General features: G+C 41.2%; 1 protein-coding gene across 4 annotated transcripts; it reads left to right on the top strand.

Moving 5' to 3' along the window:
* The first annotated feature begins 14 nt into the window (after positions 1 to 14).
* Blzf1 (basic leucine zipper nuclear factor 1) lies at positions 15 to 17,703 on the top strand. 4 transcript variants are annotated; one of them, NM_025505.4, is made up of 9 exons: positions 18 to 60; positions 148 to 355; positions 986 to 1,063; positions 3,578 to 3,598; positions 4,782 to 5,218; positions 7,758 to 7,957; positions 9,135 to 9,263; positions 11,573 to 11,792; positions 15,091 to 17,702. In NM_025505.4, exons 3-9 carry the CDS (start codon positions 1,024 to 1,026, stop codon positions 15,274 to 15,276), a joined length of 1,233 nt encoding a protein of 410 aa, NP_079781.2. In that variant the 5' UTR covers positions 18 to 60; positions 148 to 355; positions 986 to 1,023; the 3' UTR covers positions 15,277 to 17,702. The 4 variants fall into 4 exon arrangements, with proteins under 4 accessions (NP_001343981.1, NP_079781.2, NP_001153680.1 ...); NM_001357052.1 differs by having other exon boundaries at positions 15 to 355; positions 3,578 to 3,654; positions 15,091 to 17,703; NM_001160208.1 differs by lacking the exon at positions 3,578 to 3,598.
* The last annotated feature ends 826 nt before the right edge of the window (positions 17,704 to 18,529 follow it).

Here is an 18,529-nt window from a genome sequence, read left to right as displayed (position 1 = left end):
TCCGTCTGGCTGGTAGTGACCCGGAAGTTTAAGCGTCCATACCGCTTGCATTATCTATTGGTACTTTTTTTTTAAGTAGATATCTTCCAGTTTTCGCTTTCCGAGCCGATACATAGTAGACCCTGTCTCTCTTCATTTTACACACAGCACGAAGTGTCAGTTGGTCCTTGTCCTTCAGAAGAGCATTCCGGAAATGAAACCCTGTGTAATAGGAAGTGATTAGAGTGAGCGAGGCGCTGCGTGTCAGGGAGGCTTGGGCGGGTTGGCTTCCGAGTGCCAGGGGAGTTTACAAGTCAGCCGGCTGCTGAGCGAGTGAAGAGCCTGAGCGGTGGACATTGAAGTAAGGATATCACAGGTAAGTCCTGGAGCCGGCCCGTGTGCCGGACGCGGTGGGAAGAGGATGGTCTGGGCTGGAGTTCGGCAGCCATTGGTTTGGGATTTAAAGGTTGTTCTGGGAAGAGGCTCCTCCTGACAGGGACAAACTTGGGCTCATACTCCTGGGGAATGAGGCTGACAGGCTTAATTTTTCCACCTCCTCTCCTTTTAAACTCGGCACCCATGCCTCCCCACACCTTCACCCGGTGTTTCTTAGACAAGGACACTTGCTCATCGGCATCGCATGGTCCCAGCGAAGTTTCTGACTTTAAAGTCTCTGTTTGCCATTGGATAGAGTTTCAGGATGCATTCCCAGGGCAAGGATTTGTGATGTTCAGGAAGTTAGACCGGGTACTGAATCGTATACATCTAGGAACAGTCAGCTTTTAGGACGTGTGGTCACCTATTCTACAGTCTAGACTCCAGAGACCACTTAAACCTATGCCTGGGTTTTCATTATTTAACAGGTATACATTACAGCCCGTCAAAAGGAAATAATGAAGAACGTGGGTACTAAAGACAGAAACAATTAAAAAATAACTTTTAAAGTAGATGCATTCTCTGAATATATTGTTATTGCTTTAATTCTTTCGTATGTATACATCTCTAGGTCTTCGGTGAAAGTCTTGGATTGTATTCTCATTAGTTATGGAAAAAATGACTACCCTTAAAAGTTCGGAAAACAAAGGTAAGTGTTTTTGTTTTGATAATAATTGATTTGGTTTTTTGTTTGATTGGTTGCTTTTTTGGTTTGGGGGGGAGGGTTGTGTTTTGGGTTTATTTTGGAGTAGGAGGGCGTTATTTGAGACAGGGTTTCTCTGGGTTGCCTTGGCTGCCCTAGAACTCATTGGCCTTGAACTCAGAGAGCTCCCCCTTGATTATCTAGTAAGGCAGGTAATACAACTGTTCGTTTTATTTTTACTACACTGTAACTATTGTTAGTGAAAACAGATGTTTGTGCTACATGGATCAATGAAAACTATACCTATATTTGATGTCACTTGTCTGCATCCTTTAACTGTCTCGGGAGAGCAATGTGATTGTCAGTATAACAACAGAACTTTCTCTCAAGCATGTGAATAGCACTGCCATCATAGGAGGGGTGGACCATTACCTATAGGGCTCATCGCAAACCTAAAATAAACAATTTAACTAAATATTAAAATTGTAGACTTGTACATTAAAAATACAGTGATGACAGTTAATTTAGCAAACAGATAGTAAGGTCTGGGGCATTTAAATAATAAGGATCAGGTGGAAATGATTCTATGAACAAATGAATTTGGAAATGCTGGGTTGGATTGGTTATACAGGCATTTCTTAGCACTGTTAGGAAACCAGTGTATACTGTGAAACACCAGAAGCTGTGCTTCATGCATAAGTGTGCACACGCATTTGATCAAGCAACTGTTTATCCAGAGCCTAGAGAACAGAGGTTCTCAATATGTGGGCCATGACCCCCACGTATCAGATATTTGCATTACATATATACAAAACAGTAGCATAATTATAGTTCTGAAGTAGCAACGAAGTGTGCTGTTGGGGTCACCACCACACGGGGTGCTGTATTAAAGGATCTCAGCGTTCGGAAGGTTGGGGACCACTGGACTGGAGGAGAGGGCTGGGGATCACCTTTATAAAGGTTAATATGATTGTCGGTAGCATACTTTTCTAATGGAATAGCTAAACTTTACTAGGTGATAATGGTGACATTGAAAACACTAAAGCTGGGCCTTGTGGCACAGGCTTGTGATTCCAGCTACTTGGGAGGCTGAGACAGGAGGATCACAAATTCATACCCTGTTTGGGCTCCAGAGTCAGTTCAAGGCTAGCATGGGCAACCTAGGCAGATGCTGTCTCAAAACTGTAAAATGAGGGCTCCAGGACAGCCAGGGCTACACAGAGAAACCCTGTCTCGAAAAAACAAACAAAAAAAAACAACAAAAAAAAAAGCTTTGGCTAGACTGCTTGCCAGGACCCAGCTTCAATCCCACTGCCTGCCCCCATGCATGCCGAAAGAATATTGTCCTAAGATTTACCAAGAGACATCCTCAGTTTACCAGTTTATTGTTTAATTTGCATATGTTCCAGAAGATCTGTCAGACTATAACATAAAGGAGCTATGAATTACTGTTTTAATGTAGAAGGAAAAGCCAAGATGTTTTAAATTTTTTTTCCCTAAAGGTTTAAATGAAGTTTAGGTATGTGTTCATAGAGTAATAAACTCATTAAATAAACATTTGCTTTTCTTCTTTATGCTGTGCACATTTCATTAGCTGGTAAAATGAGCTGGTAAAGGTATCTGTGACTAAAGGAGCTTCCAATAGTCCAGCCTGGAATTATTCTGAAATGCTCTCGCACTTCCAGTGTTCTCCCAGCTCCCAGGCATAGAAGGATGGGGACGCCCATGACGGGACTAGGGTTGTCCCACAACAGGCGGTGGAAACTTGGTATTATCTTGGCTCATGAGTTTGATGTTCTGCCTGTGCCCAGTCATGTGACGTAGAAGTACTTCTGCTCCTACGTTTACACTGTCCTTAGTAAAGGCAGTGTTTGTCTCAGTGATGGCCTCTAATTGTGCTCTTTGCCTTCTGGAATCTAAAACAAAAGATTGGTAAATTGTGACCCTCAGACTGCTTGAAAAAGTTTGCAGCCAATTTGATGATTATAAACCGTGGCTGAATCCATGTAAATCAGGTGTCATCCTGAATAAAGTAGATTCTGTTTTTCTTATTACTTACTTAACCAAAAATGTTTTTGCCATTAAAAGAAAAAAATGGTTTTGTTTTCTCATGTGGGTGCCTAGAAACTTTCTTCAGTTTTACTTCATCATTCCAAAAGCCTACAATATTTCACCCCAGGCCTTTTACCCAAAACTCAGCAGCCCCTGTGTAGAAAGTAGACGAGTGACCTTGCTGGTTCTTCACAGTCCATCAGTCCAAGGGAAAGCCAGGATGGAGAAGCCACAACTCTTCCATGTGTTTTAACTGATTAGCGCCTGATCCCAGGTGGAAAGAGAGTGCTCCAGGGATGCAGGTGGCTCCCTCAGGGGATGGAGAGCACGGATGGGTGCTCAGCATTATTCATAATTACAGAGCTGGTGCCAGAGGTTTTGTCTTCTCACTGGAAGGATGTAATTATTCATGAATGTGCCCTGAATTGCCTAGTACATATGTAATAAAGGTTTCTGTGTGTGTCACAGGGAAACAAGAAATGATGAAAGGTAAGAAAATGCAAAGCCCTAGCCCTGCCTGCTCACCCGCGCGTTAGCCAGAGCTGGTGAGTTATTCCTGGTAGCCATGAGTTCTTAGCAACTAGAACAGTTTAAATAAACTTAAGGGGAAATTGGACTTGAAGGTTGGTTGACTGTCTTGACTGGAATTTGTTTTGTTTGAAAAGAAATATTTGTCAAATACACATTGTTTCTTTGCTTTTCAACAGACTTTGTGATTTGTCCTCAAATTTCTATTATTTGGAGTTCCTTTATTTGATTTTTTCTTTATGAGAGCTTTATTTAAACTTCTAGATCAACTATGTTATGACTTGCCTAGGAATCCATTTTGACTTGAACCAAGTATCTAACTGGAATCTTATTTGCCAAGCTCAGTGGGCTGGAATGAAGTTACTTTAGGGATGACTTTATTTTTGTTTTTGTTAACTTATAGTTAATGCATAATTTTGCACTTTTAAATACCAGAAATAGACAATTAACAGAAAAACAGATTAGATAAAATTAGACAAACCTAAACCCACATTTTAAGAATATGAAAACTAGTCAACCATAGTGCTGTGTGAAGGGGCAGAGGCAGGAAGAATCCAGACTGAGGTTGTCTGGGACTGCATGTCAGCTTTGTGGCCAGCTTAAATTACATAGGAAGGCCCTGAAGGCCCTGTCTACACACACACACACACACACACACACACACACACACCTTTATTTTTAATCTATGAAATGAAAATGTCTTATATTCCAGTGACATCATTTTAACGCTATCATAACAGAAAGTCAGAATTATATTTTATGATATTAAGTAAACTTTCTTTGGACTGTGTTTTTACCAGGTGCCAGAGTTGTTAAGCCTCTTCCAGGCAGCCTAGCTGGTTAATGTTTCTTCCAGGCAGCCGCTCTGATCTCCGCAGATCTTTGCAGCGAGGCTCCTGAGACCGACTGTAGGCCTTTATTGTTTACTACAGGGATGGAGGGGCCTAGTGAATCTTGTCGTTTTCTGGGACTTCCTGGAGCTGTTTTGAGTTTACTTCTGGCTTAAGGAGCTTCCCTGCAGGAGGGAGTGTTTCAGTCTGGGAGGAAACTGCTACAGGACAAGTAGTCTTGGTGGGTTGTTTGGTTTTTTTTTTTTTTTAATCATTTCTTTTGGCAAATGTCCTCTGTTTAACATCTTTGCTAGGCATCCTTACTTCGACCCCAATCCGAGGAGCAGGAGATGGAATGGAAACGGAGGAGCCCCCTAAGTCTGTTGAAGTCACCCACGGAGTCCAACCCATAAATCAACATGTCCTTCCAAGTCCACGGAAGAAAGTGTCCTCAGACAGCCCGGGCGTTCTTCAGCTGGGGAAGATTCTTAATGAAAGAACAGTGGAAGTTGAAGCTGTCAGAATATTTGTTCCCAAAGCTGCTATCACTCACGACATCCCCACCAAGAACACAAAGGTTAAGTCCCTAGGACATCACAGAGAAGAACTCCACAATCAGGCAGAAGTGGTCACAGACCCAAGGAAGGAACTCTCAGAGGTAAAGAAGGTTTTGGAAAAGCTCAAGAATTCTGAAAGGAGGCTACTTCAGGACAAAGAAGGCCTTTCCAATCAGCTCCGAGTACAGACAGAGGTAAGCACAGCACCTAGCTTCAGTGAATTCTAGTCTTTACCTCTGGGCCTTTTAATCCCATGCTAGCAAACCGCATTTTCTCAGAAATGTCGTTTGTCATATGTTGTCATTTCTCTAAATACTTCCTCTTTAATTTCTCATTCTGCCATAGGGCCTCTAGAAAGAATTTATGTTGGGCAAGCATACTCTAAACGTGATGGGAGTGGAGGTGCAAGGAGCTTTAGACAAGACCTGCCTCTAAGTTATAAAAGTAGGTTACATTTAGAAACTGACCAGGTCAGTCTTTGCCATTGACAAGTTAGCAGTCCTTGTTTTTAGAATTCATTCCTGATGGGGGGAGGGAGGGATGAAAAAATTACTGGGCCTTCATTAGAAATTAATAAGACCTTTAATCCTAGCACTTGGGAGGCAGAGGCAGGCAGATTTCTGAGTTCAAGGCCAGCCTGGTTGATAGAGTGAGTTCCAGGACAACCAGGGCTACACAGAGAAACCCTGTTTCAAAAAAAAACAAAACAACCCCCCTCCCCAAAAATTAATAAGACTCTATAGTGTTCAGTTGTACTACTTTAATCTCTGCAGCTTAATAAAAGTGCTTTAACCGTCCCTTATTTCTGTTTAACCTTTGCATTGTTAGCATTGTTGCTGTTGTTGATCATTACTACTAGTGTGTATGTTGGTGTTAATGTGTGCTGTATATGGAAGGGGAAGGGACTCTGGCCAGCTTGAGCATTGGCAAGCATGGTCCTGGCAGGCTTTGCCCTTCTGCATTACCTCTGCCTTGCTAAACCCTGTTAGATTACATTTCTAAAGCTTGCCACCAAAGTCCATTCCCACATTTGTCCGTGTCCTCCTCCTGAGGCTGACTATCGAGGTCCAGCTATCAAATGCCCCCTTTGGCTTACCTAATTAATATGCCCAATCAAAATTAAATACCTTATGCTAACATGGGGTTTCCCCATGTGCCTTTATAAACCACCATTTTCCTATGTGCCACGTGTGTCTCCTCTCTACCCAGAGTCATTTCTTTGTCCCCCTCCAAGACAAATACTCTCCTCCCTCTTCCTTGTTCCCTTCCCCTTCTCCTTCATCCTCTAACTCCTGTCTTTGTCTCTTATTTCCTGCCCTCTGTCCTTCTGGGGCAAATATGTCTCCTTTGTGCTGAGAGCTGGTCTTGGGGTCCTGAGCCCATACTTTTCCTAACAGAGGGGATGCATTCCGCTTCACAGGTGTGGATTCAGAAGACCTAACATGGAACCCACTTGGGCTCAAGGGTTACACCCAGATCAGGTTGTCAGGCCTTCATCGTGAGCCCTCACCCACTGAGCCATCTCTGAAGCCCAAAACTACATCTCTTTGCATGAAGATTGTATGTGTGACATAAAGATTAGTGGTTCTTATCCAAAAAACTTAATGAATTTAATATATTTTAATATACTTAGCTAATTTCTAAGCGCAAAACAGTATATATTTATTTGTAAACATTTTAGAAGATTCAGAAAGAAGAGACTAGGGAAATGGCTTAGTGGGTAAGGATGCTGACTGTCAAGCATGGAGACCTGAGTTCAAATCCCCAACACCCATGTAAAAAGCCTGGCATAGCCAGGCACACCTTTTCTGTCAGTTCTAGGCTGTTGGGGTAGGGTCCTAGACAGGATTTCTGGTCCTTATAGCCTCTGGCCTAGCTATGATTGTTTCATTGACAGACCCTGTCTCAAGGAAGTAAGTCGGATATAGGGACAGTAGTATCCTCCTCTGGCCTCCACACATGTGGGAACACACATACCGTTTTTAAATGATTAAAAGGAAAATTCAGAAAGACAATAAAAATGGTAACACCTGGGCTGGAGAGATGGTTCAGCAGTTAAGAGTGCTGACTGCTCTTCTGAAGGTCCTGAGTTCAAATCCCAACAACCACATGGTGGCTCATAACCATCTGTAATGAGATCCGATGCCCTCTTATGGTATGTCTGAAGACAGCTACAGTGTACTTACATATAATAATAAATAAATCTTTGGGCTGGAGCAAGTGGGCCCGGAGCAAGCAGAGGTCCTGAGTTCAATTCCCAGCAACCATGTGATGGCTCACAACCATCTATACAGCTACAGTGACTCATATACATAAAATAAATAAATAAATCTTTTTAAAAAATGGGAACACTTATAATTACATTGTCCAGATATAAGTACATAACTGCCCATATAAGTTCATTTTGTCTTAGTTATGGTATTTTTCTTTTCTTAATTTATTTCTTTTTATTGAAAATAGATTTCTGTTTTACACAATATATCCTGATTAGAGTTTCCTCTCCCTCTGCTCCTCCCAGTTCCTCCTCCCCTCCCTTTCTCATCTCTATCCACCCCTCTTCTGTCTTCTCATTAGGAAACAAACGGGCTTCTAAGGAATAATAATAAAATATAAGACGAAAACTAACACATTGGAATAGGATCCAAAGGACACAGAAATAGATTCTCTGTCATAAGTTTGGCTACATTCAAATCAGTGACTTTTCTTGAGCTTGGTTGTCTTCTTCCATCCTAGATAAATCGTGAGTTAAAGAAGTTACTCGTGGCTTCTGTTGGGGATGACCCGCAGTATCACTTTGAACGTCTAGCCCGGGAGAAGAACCAGCTCATCTTAGAAAATGAAGCACTAGGTCGGAACACAGCCCAGCTTTCTGAACAGCTGGAACGGATGTCAATACAGTGCGATGTCTGGAGAAGTAAATTCCTTGCAAGCAGGTATTCTTCTGTTACAGATAGTGTGTCCTTCCCCGTTGTTTTCCTGTCTGTCACCATTCTGATGCATAACACAAAGTAATAGTGAGAATTTCTGACTTAAGATTGTCAGAGTGCTTCATGTCTTGTTGATGTGTGGCACCCCTCTCTGGGGGGCCGTACAGTCTCCTAGAGAGGTGATGCATGGTCCTCCTTTATTCTAGAATCACTCTTACTGCAGTAAACAAAACACAGCGATAAAGTAAAATAAAATATAGAAACATTATGGTCAGAAAAGACATATGTCGACCCTCCCCCTTTTCCTCCTTCCTCTCCCCCTCTCCCTCCTGCTGGAGAAAGCCGCCGCTCATCCACACTTCCTGGGACAGTCTTCTCCACGCAGTGTGCTCTGTCCTTTTTGCTCCTTTATCCGTATGAAGAGCTTTTCAGCCTCCTCCCACATAGAAACAGAAAGCTGTCGTTTTACACATATCTGATGAGACAGACCTTAACACATGTGAAAACCCACAAGGCTCTGGAGTCCAGGCCTCGGGACCAGCGGGCCGGTCCTGGGAAGCTCTGCTGTGCATCCTCTCTCCACTCAGCCTTTCACATGCCTTAGAGTTTGCCTCATCAGATACTGAGAAGGTATCTTCCGGAGAAAACAAAAAGCAGGGTGTAGAAAAGCTTGTAATAAATGTCTCAACACATTCCATGTATTTATTTTTCACACATTTATGTTGAAATACATTAAATTTATTTTTTGGAAAAATAAGAAACTTGTCTATATACCGGGAAAATGAGCCTGCTTGGCAGGGGAAAGGCTACTTTGTTTTAAAACTTTTCGGTATTTTGCTCAGAAGAAAGTACAATTGAGTAGTGAGAAAAATCATTTATTTTTCTTTCCCTTTCTGTTTCTTAAAGTTAGAGCCTCTACTTAGGAGTTGTAAACTGAAACATTTAGAGTAGCATTGGTGTACGTTTGAGTCACTATGTAAAAAGTATTTTTCTGTCATTTAAAAATATTTCATAAGCTCTGCATGTTAAAATGTTCTCGTTTAAAATGCTGGAATTGCCAAGCAGTCTGAGTGTGTTGGACCCTGTTGTTGCCTTTGAAACTAACAACCACGAAGAAGCAGTAGATTGACCTGTGTATGCTGTTACCACGGGAGAACTGGATGCGAGTTTTGATCTTTTTCAGGGTAATGGCAGATGAGTTAACAAACTTCAGAGTGGTTTTACAGCGTCAGAACCGAGATGCCCAGAGCGCTATCCAGGATCTCCTGAGTGAACGAGAGCAGTTTCGTCAGGAAATGACCTCTACCCAAAAGTAAGACTTGTTCTCATTCCAGACTCCTCTCTTGTCTCCTGCTGGGTTTGCTATTATGAAAGGTTTTATTTGAGTGTTTGAGTGTGGCCACGTTTGTTAACATGCCGACTACTGTATACTCTAAGCCTCCCTTTAAAATAGATGCCCTGAGAGGAAGAAACCCTAAAAACAGAAAGGATGGTGGTGTTACATCTTACGTTGCTAATGGGGAGAAGAATTATTACATCTGTAACTGAGGGCATTTCTGCATTTCAAAGCAGTTCCTGAGTGTGGTTAAGGTGGTTTGTGTAGTTTTGGTAGAAGCCAAGTGTCTGAGCCATAATATGTCAAAGTACGGAATTTTTTTAGAAGCAACTGAGGCAGTGCTTCAAGGGAAGCGCTTGTTTAGGGCTGGCCATAATGATGCAGACCTATATATAAAATTCAAGACTTGGGAGGCTGAGGCTGAAGTACCTGAATTCCAGGCCAGTCTGGCAATGCAGTAAGATCGTATCATTAAGGAGAAAAAAAGGGAAGTTTATTTGGGGACATGAGAAAAGTCTCATTAGTAATTTAAGTTACTATTTCAAGAAATACAAAAAAAGCAAATTCAACCCAAACTAAACAGAACTGAGAAAGAATACTAAGGATGATAGACAGCTAAAACAATTTTTTGATGATAGTTTTTTAAAAAGACAAACTGAAGAAATGTCTAGCATGAAGTGACGGTTACAGAGCCTGCATGGGTCTGTGCTAAGTCCTCGGCATACATGCTGTGGTTGTTTAGCGTGGGATTTTTGTGGAACTCCTAACAGTGGATGTGGAGGTCTCTGACTCTTTGGCCTGCTTGGGGACCCTTTTCCTCTTCCTGCGTTACCACATCCAGCCATGATACGAGGGTTTGTACCTAGTCTCGCTGCATCTCCTTATACTGTGTCTGGTTGATGATAGCACTGGGAAGCCCAGTGTTTTCTAAAAGGAAACAGAAGAGCAGTAGATCTGGGGGAGAGGGGAGGTGGTGCTGGTGGAAAACTGGGTAGAGAAGGAAGAGGAGAGGCTGTGGTTGGTATGTATATATAAGAAAAGAATAGATAAATAAGGAAAAAAGAAAGAAATGCCTAGCAGCTAACCTAAAGAAAGATGGTGCCTGTTAAGTATTAGGAATGAAGCCTGCACTCAAGAGATTGAGTAGACACAGCAACAGCAGTCAGAGGGTTTTACTCATACCTCTAGCCAAGCAAGTCAATGATTCAGATAAGCTCTGTAAAGACATTGCTGGCCTGGCGGTGGTGGCGCATGCCTTTAATCCCAGCACTCGGGAGGCAGAGGCAGGCGGATTTCTGAGTTCCAGGCCAGCCTGGTCTACAAAGTGAGTTCCAGGACAGTCAGGGCTATACAGAGAAACCCTGTCTCGAAAACCCAAAAAAAAAAAAAAAAAAAAAAAAAAAAGACATTGCTCCGGTTACTTAAGAACAAGCATAGGAGGGCTGCAGAGCTGGTGCAGCAGTTAACCGTGCGTGCTGCACTTGCAGAGCATCTGAGGTTAGTTCTCAGCACCATGCTAGGCAGCTTATCACCACTTGCAGCTTCAGCTCTAGGAGATCTCATGCCCTCTTCTGTCCTCTGTGGGCGCCTACACTCACTTAACACACCCATACACACATAAATCATTTTAAAGGAAAATAGATCCTAAAAACTAAAATATATAAGTTAACTAGCCTTAACTTATTAAAGCAATTGAACTTGTAGTTAAAAACCAACATGAGAAGGAAATTCTAGCCCTGATGGATCCACTGAATGCTGATAAGCATCTAAGGAAGAGAGAAACACAAGTGTACACAAATCCTTCTAGAGCATCGAAGGAGAGGGGCAAGCATTATGATAACAAACTAGAGACATGACATAAACGTTCAGTCTTTAATGAACATAAATATAAATCCTTAATAGAATGTTAGCGAATCAAATCCAACAATATAGAAAATCATTTATACATTATGACCAAGCAGAGTTAACTACAGATACTGGAGATTGATTTAGCATCCAGACATCAACAAATGCTAAAACTCTGAAATACACTAATATCTGTAATTTCTATATCAAAATATGATTACACTAGACTGTACTGCTTGATTCATGGTTTTCAGGTAACAACCTAGTAGATTAGCAAGTATCTTCTGCCCTATAATCTATGTGACCAGATGTCCTGAATCTTGAAATCTGAGCAAAGATGGTAGATGACTTCTGGAATATGTTGTTCACTTATTCTCTCTTACTGGCTCTTACATTTTGTCTTTTTATCAGTGTTCACTATTCATGTGTGTTCTGTGCAGATTTTTGGAAGAACTCTTGGTCTCCTTACAGTGGGGGAGAGAGCAGACATACTCCCCTAACACACAGCCCCATAGCACGGCAGACTTAGCACTCACGAACCATGGACTGGCACAAGCAATACATGCCCATCTGTTGGGGAATGTTGGCATTAGCCATCAAAAGAAGATTCCAACAACAGTCGAATTCTGCAGTACCCCAGCTGAGAAAATGGCTGAAAAGGTAACATTCTTCTCTTCCATGCATGTAGAATGTGTTCTCTGAGCTGCGAGATTTTATTCTCCCCTTACTGAAAACTGTGTGTCATGCTTGGCATTAGGAGTTTTGAAATGTAGATTCTTTGGTTTTTCGAGACAGAGTTTCTCTGTAGCTTGGCTGTCCCAGAACTCACTCTGTAGACCAGGCTGGCCTCGAACTCAGAAATCCGCCTGCCTCTGCCTCCCGAGTGCTGGGATTAAAGGCGTGCGCCACCACGCCCGGCTAGAAATGTAGATCTTAAATTTGTTTTCCATGTTAATAAGCTCATGGTCTTAGAGAAAAGTCCTCCTCTGACTCTTAAATTTCCAAATGTCACTATTCTCTCCTGAGGAGAAAAATATAATAGTTTTAAAAGTTAGCTAACAGATCTTTTTTATTCATTTTTTTACAAAAGTACTCTGTAGAAATTTGTCTTAGTAAATTATAGGTCACATCAGAAGTGATCTAAGATTATTTAGTTCCTACATATAGATGGGACAGACACAGAGTACTTCAGAGTCAGATAGACCAAGTACTTAGCATCGTTGTTGAATTCAAGGCCTGCGTAGGTGACCTGTCACATACCAAGCTTACCTCCATTAGAACCTCAGTACCCAACTCCCATAATTCATAATCCTGTTAACTAGAACCCTCCTGCTATTAAAATGTGAACTAATGCTCTGTGTGGCCTGTGCTCCCAAGCTGGTTTAAGCTCTTACTTGTTCATGGTGATTGCCTAAGTGTTTCCCCATTGGCCACATCATTCCGTTTAATCCCTTTGAGCTGTACATCTTCCCCTGTCTCATTAGCTTGTTCTGCCAGCTTCTCTTCTGTCTTTGCTAGTCTTCATTCCTAAGTACCTGTCCCCATATCCTCCCAGCTACCCAGAATCCAAAGTTTTTGTTAGTTTAACTATTTCTCTTCTTGGGGCACTTCTTAGATTACTACTTCCTGTTCAGCATATGACTTTGAATCCTAAGAAGAAAAAGTGGGCATAAGAACAAGCCAGCTTAAACGAGACCTAGTTGCCTACCTGGATCATATACATTTCTCTCCCAGGAAAAAGTGTCCCTTACTTAGTTCTTATATTGTGTTGTTATTGTATGATTTTTCCCTCTAAAATTACTTAAAGGCTGGAGAATATATCTTATTCTATTTCCTCATGAGCTAGTATAATGTTACACATAGTATGTGCTCACCTACTTTCTAAAAGGATCAGTACTAAAAAATAAACTACTCAAACTTGTTTGTTCTTCCCTACTATTTCTTTGTTGAGAAGTTACGATGGTGTACTCAGTTGCTGGCAGTATTTTTGAGTGTAGTTGGCTTTTCCGTCTTCAACCTGACACTTCTGTTCCTTTGGTTTCTGTGACTAACCTCCACCTTCTTGTCTTCTCTGCTCTCCGCTTCATTGTGCAATATTGGGTGTGTTTCAGGCCTGGTCTAGATCTGCTTGTTGTTCTACTTTCTTACTCAGCACATTCCTCATGTAACAAGACTGACAGCCTCTTCTCCTTGAGTGCTTCGTGACCTTCCAGCCTAACAGCTTTACGAACTGTCCTTTCGGAGATCAATGCAGTAACTTAGTCTCTGCTCTTCCTCCTCCTACTTTAATGCCCACCTAGTTCCATCCTCCATGCTGGGTCGCAGGATCTCCTCAAGGCTTAAAATCCTTCCTTATCATTTTCAGACTAAAATCTAGAAGGCTTTCTGCTATATCTCAGTCTCCCACTGAATTCCCTTAGCATTTTATTTTTTACTTTAAAGACACATAATATCATAGCATATGGCATATTTGGAAAACATTCTTTTCTCCTCAAAGTTTATAAGAAACATTTCTTTTTTTTTTAATATTTTTTAATTACATATTTTCCTCAATTACATTTCCAATGCTATCCCAAAAGTCCCCCATACCCTCCCCCCCCACTCCCCTACCCACCTATTCCCACTTTTTGGCCCTGGCATTCCCCTGTACTGGGGCATATAAAGTTTACGTGTCCAATGGGCCTCTCTTTCCAGTGATGGCCGACCAGGCCATCTTTTGATACATATGCAGCTAGAGTCAAGAGCTCCGGGGTACTGGTTAGTTCATAATGTTGTTGCACCTATAGGGTTGCAGATCTCTTTAGCTCCTTGGGTACTTTCTCTAGCTCCTCCATTGGGGGCCCTGTGATCCATCCAATAGCTGACTGTGAGCATCCACTTATGTTTGCTAGGCCCCGGCAACACATAAGAGACAGCTACATCAGGGTGCTTTCAGCAAACGCTTGCTAGTGTATGCAATGTTGGAAACATTACTTTCTGTCTTTGTTTGTCATCTAACATTTAACTAAGGTCCATAAAAAATAGGTCTGAATGCTGAATTTTAAAGGTGTAGTTAGCAAATGGAAGTCCTAAAGTAGTACGGTAGCTCTTACATGATGCCTCTCTAAACAGGAGCTAGAGCATCTTGGATATGCTGTTAACTTAGAAGAGGGGACAGGCTCCAGAGAGTGTGAGGCAGGGAGGGGAGCCTGGGAGCGCCTTTGAATCAGTGCAACTATAGGAAAGGGAGCCCGAGCCAGCCCTTCCTTCCCTGCTGCTTCTGTCACAGTAGCTGACCTGTCACAGTGCCCAGCCGCCTTTAAAACATAACGCTGCTAATGCTATGATTAGTTGAGAATTTGCACATGAGAAATAAGAGCTGGGAACCAAAAGGTTATTCTTGTCCTTACTTGGCCTGTTTTTCAACCCAAGGCTTCCTCTCCTGCTTTGAGTCTCAGGAGAGGAAACAGAAGCCAGGACTGAGGAAGAAATGAGAGAACAAAGTATTGTGAGCATCGTTGTTAGCATAAGATATTATCTGTAATTGAAAATGGGAGAAGTGAAGGGCCTTTTATCTTACCATAAGTAAAAACAGCATTTCTACAGAAGAATGGAGGTCTGATTCTTACAGACAATTGAGTAATAAGGGAGGAGACAGGCAGGGAGTGGTTTTTGGCTAAAACTGAAAATTGGTATATGAAGTAGAATTCATAAAACTTCATTTTTCTGTTTTCCTTATATAGATATATCTGTAAGAGTATTAGTTTACAATTACTAAAACATAATGTTATAACTAGGCATCATTGCTGAATTTATAGCATTTTGGGAGAAAGGGTGAATTCAAATTCATTGAGGTGTTATTTTTTATGATAGCTCCATAAAACTCTATGGAACTATGTAGGTAGTTGTGTACTGATGAAACCCAAGGCCTTTACAGCACATGCTACGTACATCTGACATGACCTCTCATCTGTCTTAGGTTCTGCGGATTTTGGATCCAGTTGCCTGTACAGAGAGCTCTCCGGACAACCAATTTGCTGAATCTTCACCAACCACATTACTCACTACAAAGAAAAATATTGGACGTTTCCATCCCTATACCAGATATGAAAATATAACTTTCAATTGCTGCAATCACTGCCAGGGGGAGCTCATTGCTCTTTAGTGTGTAGTCTGTTGGAGCCATGCTCAGTACCCAGAGTCATTATTTGGGAGCCCGGATTAGTAAGTTGCTAGAAATAAAATCAATTCATCGTGATATAATACATACCCATGAAGCTATTTCATGTACTGGATTCCAGATTATTTTTTAACAAATATCTCAGGGTAAGAAAGTGAAGCTTTGTAGATATATTTAAAGAACAGAATACTTCCCAGTACATAGTATTTATGCTAAAAAACTAAAAAGATTTTATAACTTTCTTTTAGGCCCTATATTATTATTCTGTTATATATTTATATAAACTATAAGCAGGTTTCATTTTGGTGCATAAAGCAAAACCAGGCAAACTCCAACCATGCATTGTAAAGGGGTGTGGCCATATCCATCCTTTACCGCTGTCTGGCTGCTTTACTGTAGGGCAGCAGAGTCGGTGTGTGGCTAGCAAAGTCCATCCCTTTATAGAGCAAGTCTGGTAGAAGAGCTGGGGTGCATGAAAAAGGGATTTGCAGTCCCTTTATGGTCACATTGTGGGTACACAAGAGGCCTTCAGAAACACTGGGGTAAGGGGCTAATCCTTCTAAACATATAATAGGAAAACAAAAGAGTATTTTAGAGCTACAACAAATACTTCAATAAGTGTTCATGCTGTTTAGTTTTGGTGAGGTGTTCTTTCTTTGCACGGTTGCAGTTTGACAAAGGAAACAAACTCATAAGCACCAACTCATATTGGTGTGGAGAACAACAGGAGACACTAGCTTGCTAATATGATGATGGAAAGGGATCTTTAGGGAAAATTGTAATCCATCAATTTAATATAGTATTAAATATATTGTATAATTTATCATAAGGTGCTCATTTGTCTTTAAATATTCACAAAAATCTGTTATCAAAAAATATACCAAGTTTTACAAATTAGTTGGAGCAGTGCCTATCAGAAATCTTCAAAAGGCAGATCTGGTGAAATCAGTGTACGTCGGGGTCAAACCTGCTATTTTTGTCTGACTCATCTGAGCCATTTTTATGGCTTTAAATGGCAATAAAGGTCCAATTTCTTTGTGGTTAGTGCCCTTTCCTTTCAGAAGAGCATGCTTTGGCCTCAGTCTTCAGGTGGCTCTGACTGTTTATGCTGGGGGTTCCCTTCATTCCCTTCATAGGAATGGAAATTTTCATGACATTGAATTTGACTATGACTTCTTGTGTACAACAACAAAAGCACAAGAAATGAAAAGAGGAATTTCACCTAAATTGAAAAGCATTCATGCATTGAGGTACACAGTAGCCTACCCAGTTAGAAGTGGGCAGAGGCTGAAGAGATGCTGTAGTCTGTAGAATGCTGCCACACAACATGAGAACCCAAGTCCAGATCTCCAAGCACTCACAAAAAACACTGGGTGCAGCAGCACACATCTATAACCCAGCCAGCACACTTAGAGCACAAACGGGGGAGTGACATTCATTGAGCAGTCTCTGGCTGAGTTGATGAGCTTCAAGCTAAGTGGTAACTCCTGCCTATCTCAGACAGTAAGGTGGAAAATGATGAAGGAAGACACTCAGTGCATAAGCCTCTGTCCTTGACAGGTATGCGCACACACTCAACGTGTATGTGTGCCATACATACTTGCAAAATGAGCAAATTATTAGTTACCTAAAATGTACATGTATATTTGTGTATACACATGAATAGAAGCATATCAGAAGATTGTCAGCATCAGTAATGAGTGAAGTGCTATCATTACCATTTTCATGTAGGTAAGATGACTATTAACAAAATTGAGTATCTATTAACAAAAAAGCAAGATGGCAACTGTAGGCAAGCCTGAAATCTGGAACTGCTCTGCTTACCAGCAGATGTGGAAAGCAGCTTTCATTGAAGATGGCGCCAGTTCCAAGGAAAAAAAGAAAAAGAAAAAAATCTTGCCTGACCCACCATTCTAGGTTTATAGCCAAGAGAACTTGGGCACTGTCATAGATGTTTGTGTAAGTTTTTGAAGCAGTGTCGTTCATGGATGCTAAAATACAATCTTAATATCAATCAATGATTAAATAAAATCCATATGACAAGGAATACATTCAACCTCTAAAATGCACACTTGATGCCTGACATGAATATTACATGAACTAGGTTAGATACAAATGGGCAAATACTGGTACCAGGGTCTGGAGAAGGGCAGGAAAGTGTTTTAAAACTAAAGAATATTGATTTTTTTTTCAATAATGAGTAGGAAATATTGCAAAGTGACTCCTATTGTATGCCTACTTGTCTTTCTGATCAGAAACAAAAAAAAGAGTCTATAAAGTTGGAAGGGGGGTCTTGTGAAGGGGGTTCAGACATATGCAGTACAGGGATTAGATAGGTGTGGTCAGAAGACACTATGTATGGAATTCTCAGTACACAAGTAACCAAAAAATGCAATAAAATTTAAATAACTGAATGACTTAGTTCTTTCTCCCAAAGCAGTTCACAAATGGCCAACAGTTACACATATCTGGTTATTAGGAACATGCAAACCAGTTAAGTAACTATGAGACTACATAGAAGTGGGGATTGTTACTGAAACTGTAAAATGGTGTGCACTGAGGGAAACACTGACAAACTGTGTGAGTGGTCTGTGCACTGCATTCCGGTCTGAGGCATATATCCAAGAGAAAACATACTTAAATAGTTCCTTAAATACGATGTTCACAGCATCTGCTCACCATGCCCAAATGACAAAAATGGCCCAGATGATGAGCGCATGCACAGACTTTAATAAATTATAAATTATAATAAATTCCATAAAAAGGAATTAAATGCTGACACATGCTATGCTGTGGATGAGCTTCCAAAGCACCATGCGAAGGAGAAGAAGCCACATATAAAAGGCCATGTTTTCAACTCTCTGAAATGTCTAGAGGAGGCAAATGCATAGACATAGTATCTACTCAGAGAAAGCGTCAGCGGGAGAGGCATTGGAAGTGGCTGGTTCCAGGAGCAATGGGAGAGTTTTGGAACCACACAGAGAGCTGGGGCTGCGTAATGTCTGAATCAGCTAACTGCTGCTGGACTGAGGGTGTAGAAGAATTAGTTTTATTTCTGAAGTCACCTCAACACAATTAGGAGAAACTTTGGAGGTGCTATTTATATTTTTTTGTCACTTTCCAGCTATCTTACATGACATCTATACTATCACACATTTTTTAGTATTTTTAGCATTTAGAAATATTGCTTTACTGTCCCATTCTAATACCCTGCTTCCTCTTGCTCCCAAACCCAACA

This window comes from Mus musculus, chromosome 1 (assembly GCF_000001635.26).
Source record: "Mus musculus strain C57BL/6J chromosome 1, GRCm38.p6 C57BL/6J".
Lineage (NCBI taxonomy): Eukaryota > Metazoa > Chordata > Mammalia > Rodentia > Muridae > Mus > Mus musculus.
This window is presented reverse-complemented; position numbering and strand designations above follow the sequence as displayed.

Bases quoted from the DNA above. Each gene is read 5' to 3' on its own strand.
- Blzf1 (NM_025505.4), top strand. From the start codon at position 1,024: ATGGAAAAAATGACTACCCTTAAAAGTTCGGAAAACAAAG. The intron at 1,064-3,577 runs GTAAGTGTTTTT...TGTGTGTCACAG, and splicing joins TAAAAGTTCGGAAAACAAAG to GGAAACAAGAAATGATGAAA. The intron at 9,264-11,572 runs GTAAGACTTGTT...TGTTCTGTGCAG, and splicing joins GAAATGACCTCTACCCAAAA to ATTTTTGGAAGAACTCTTGG.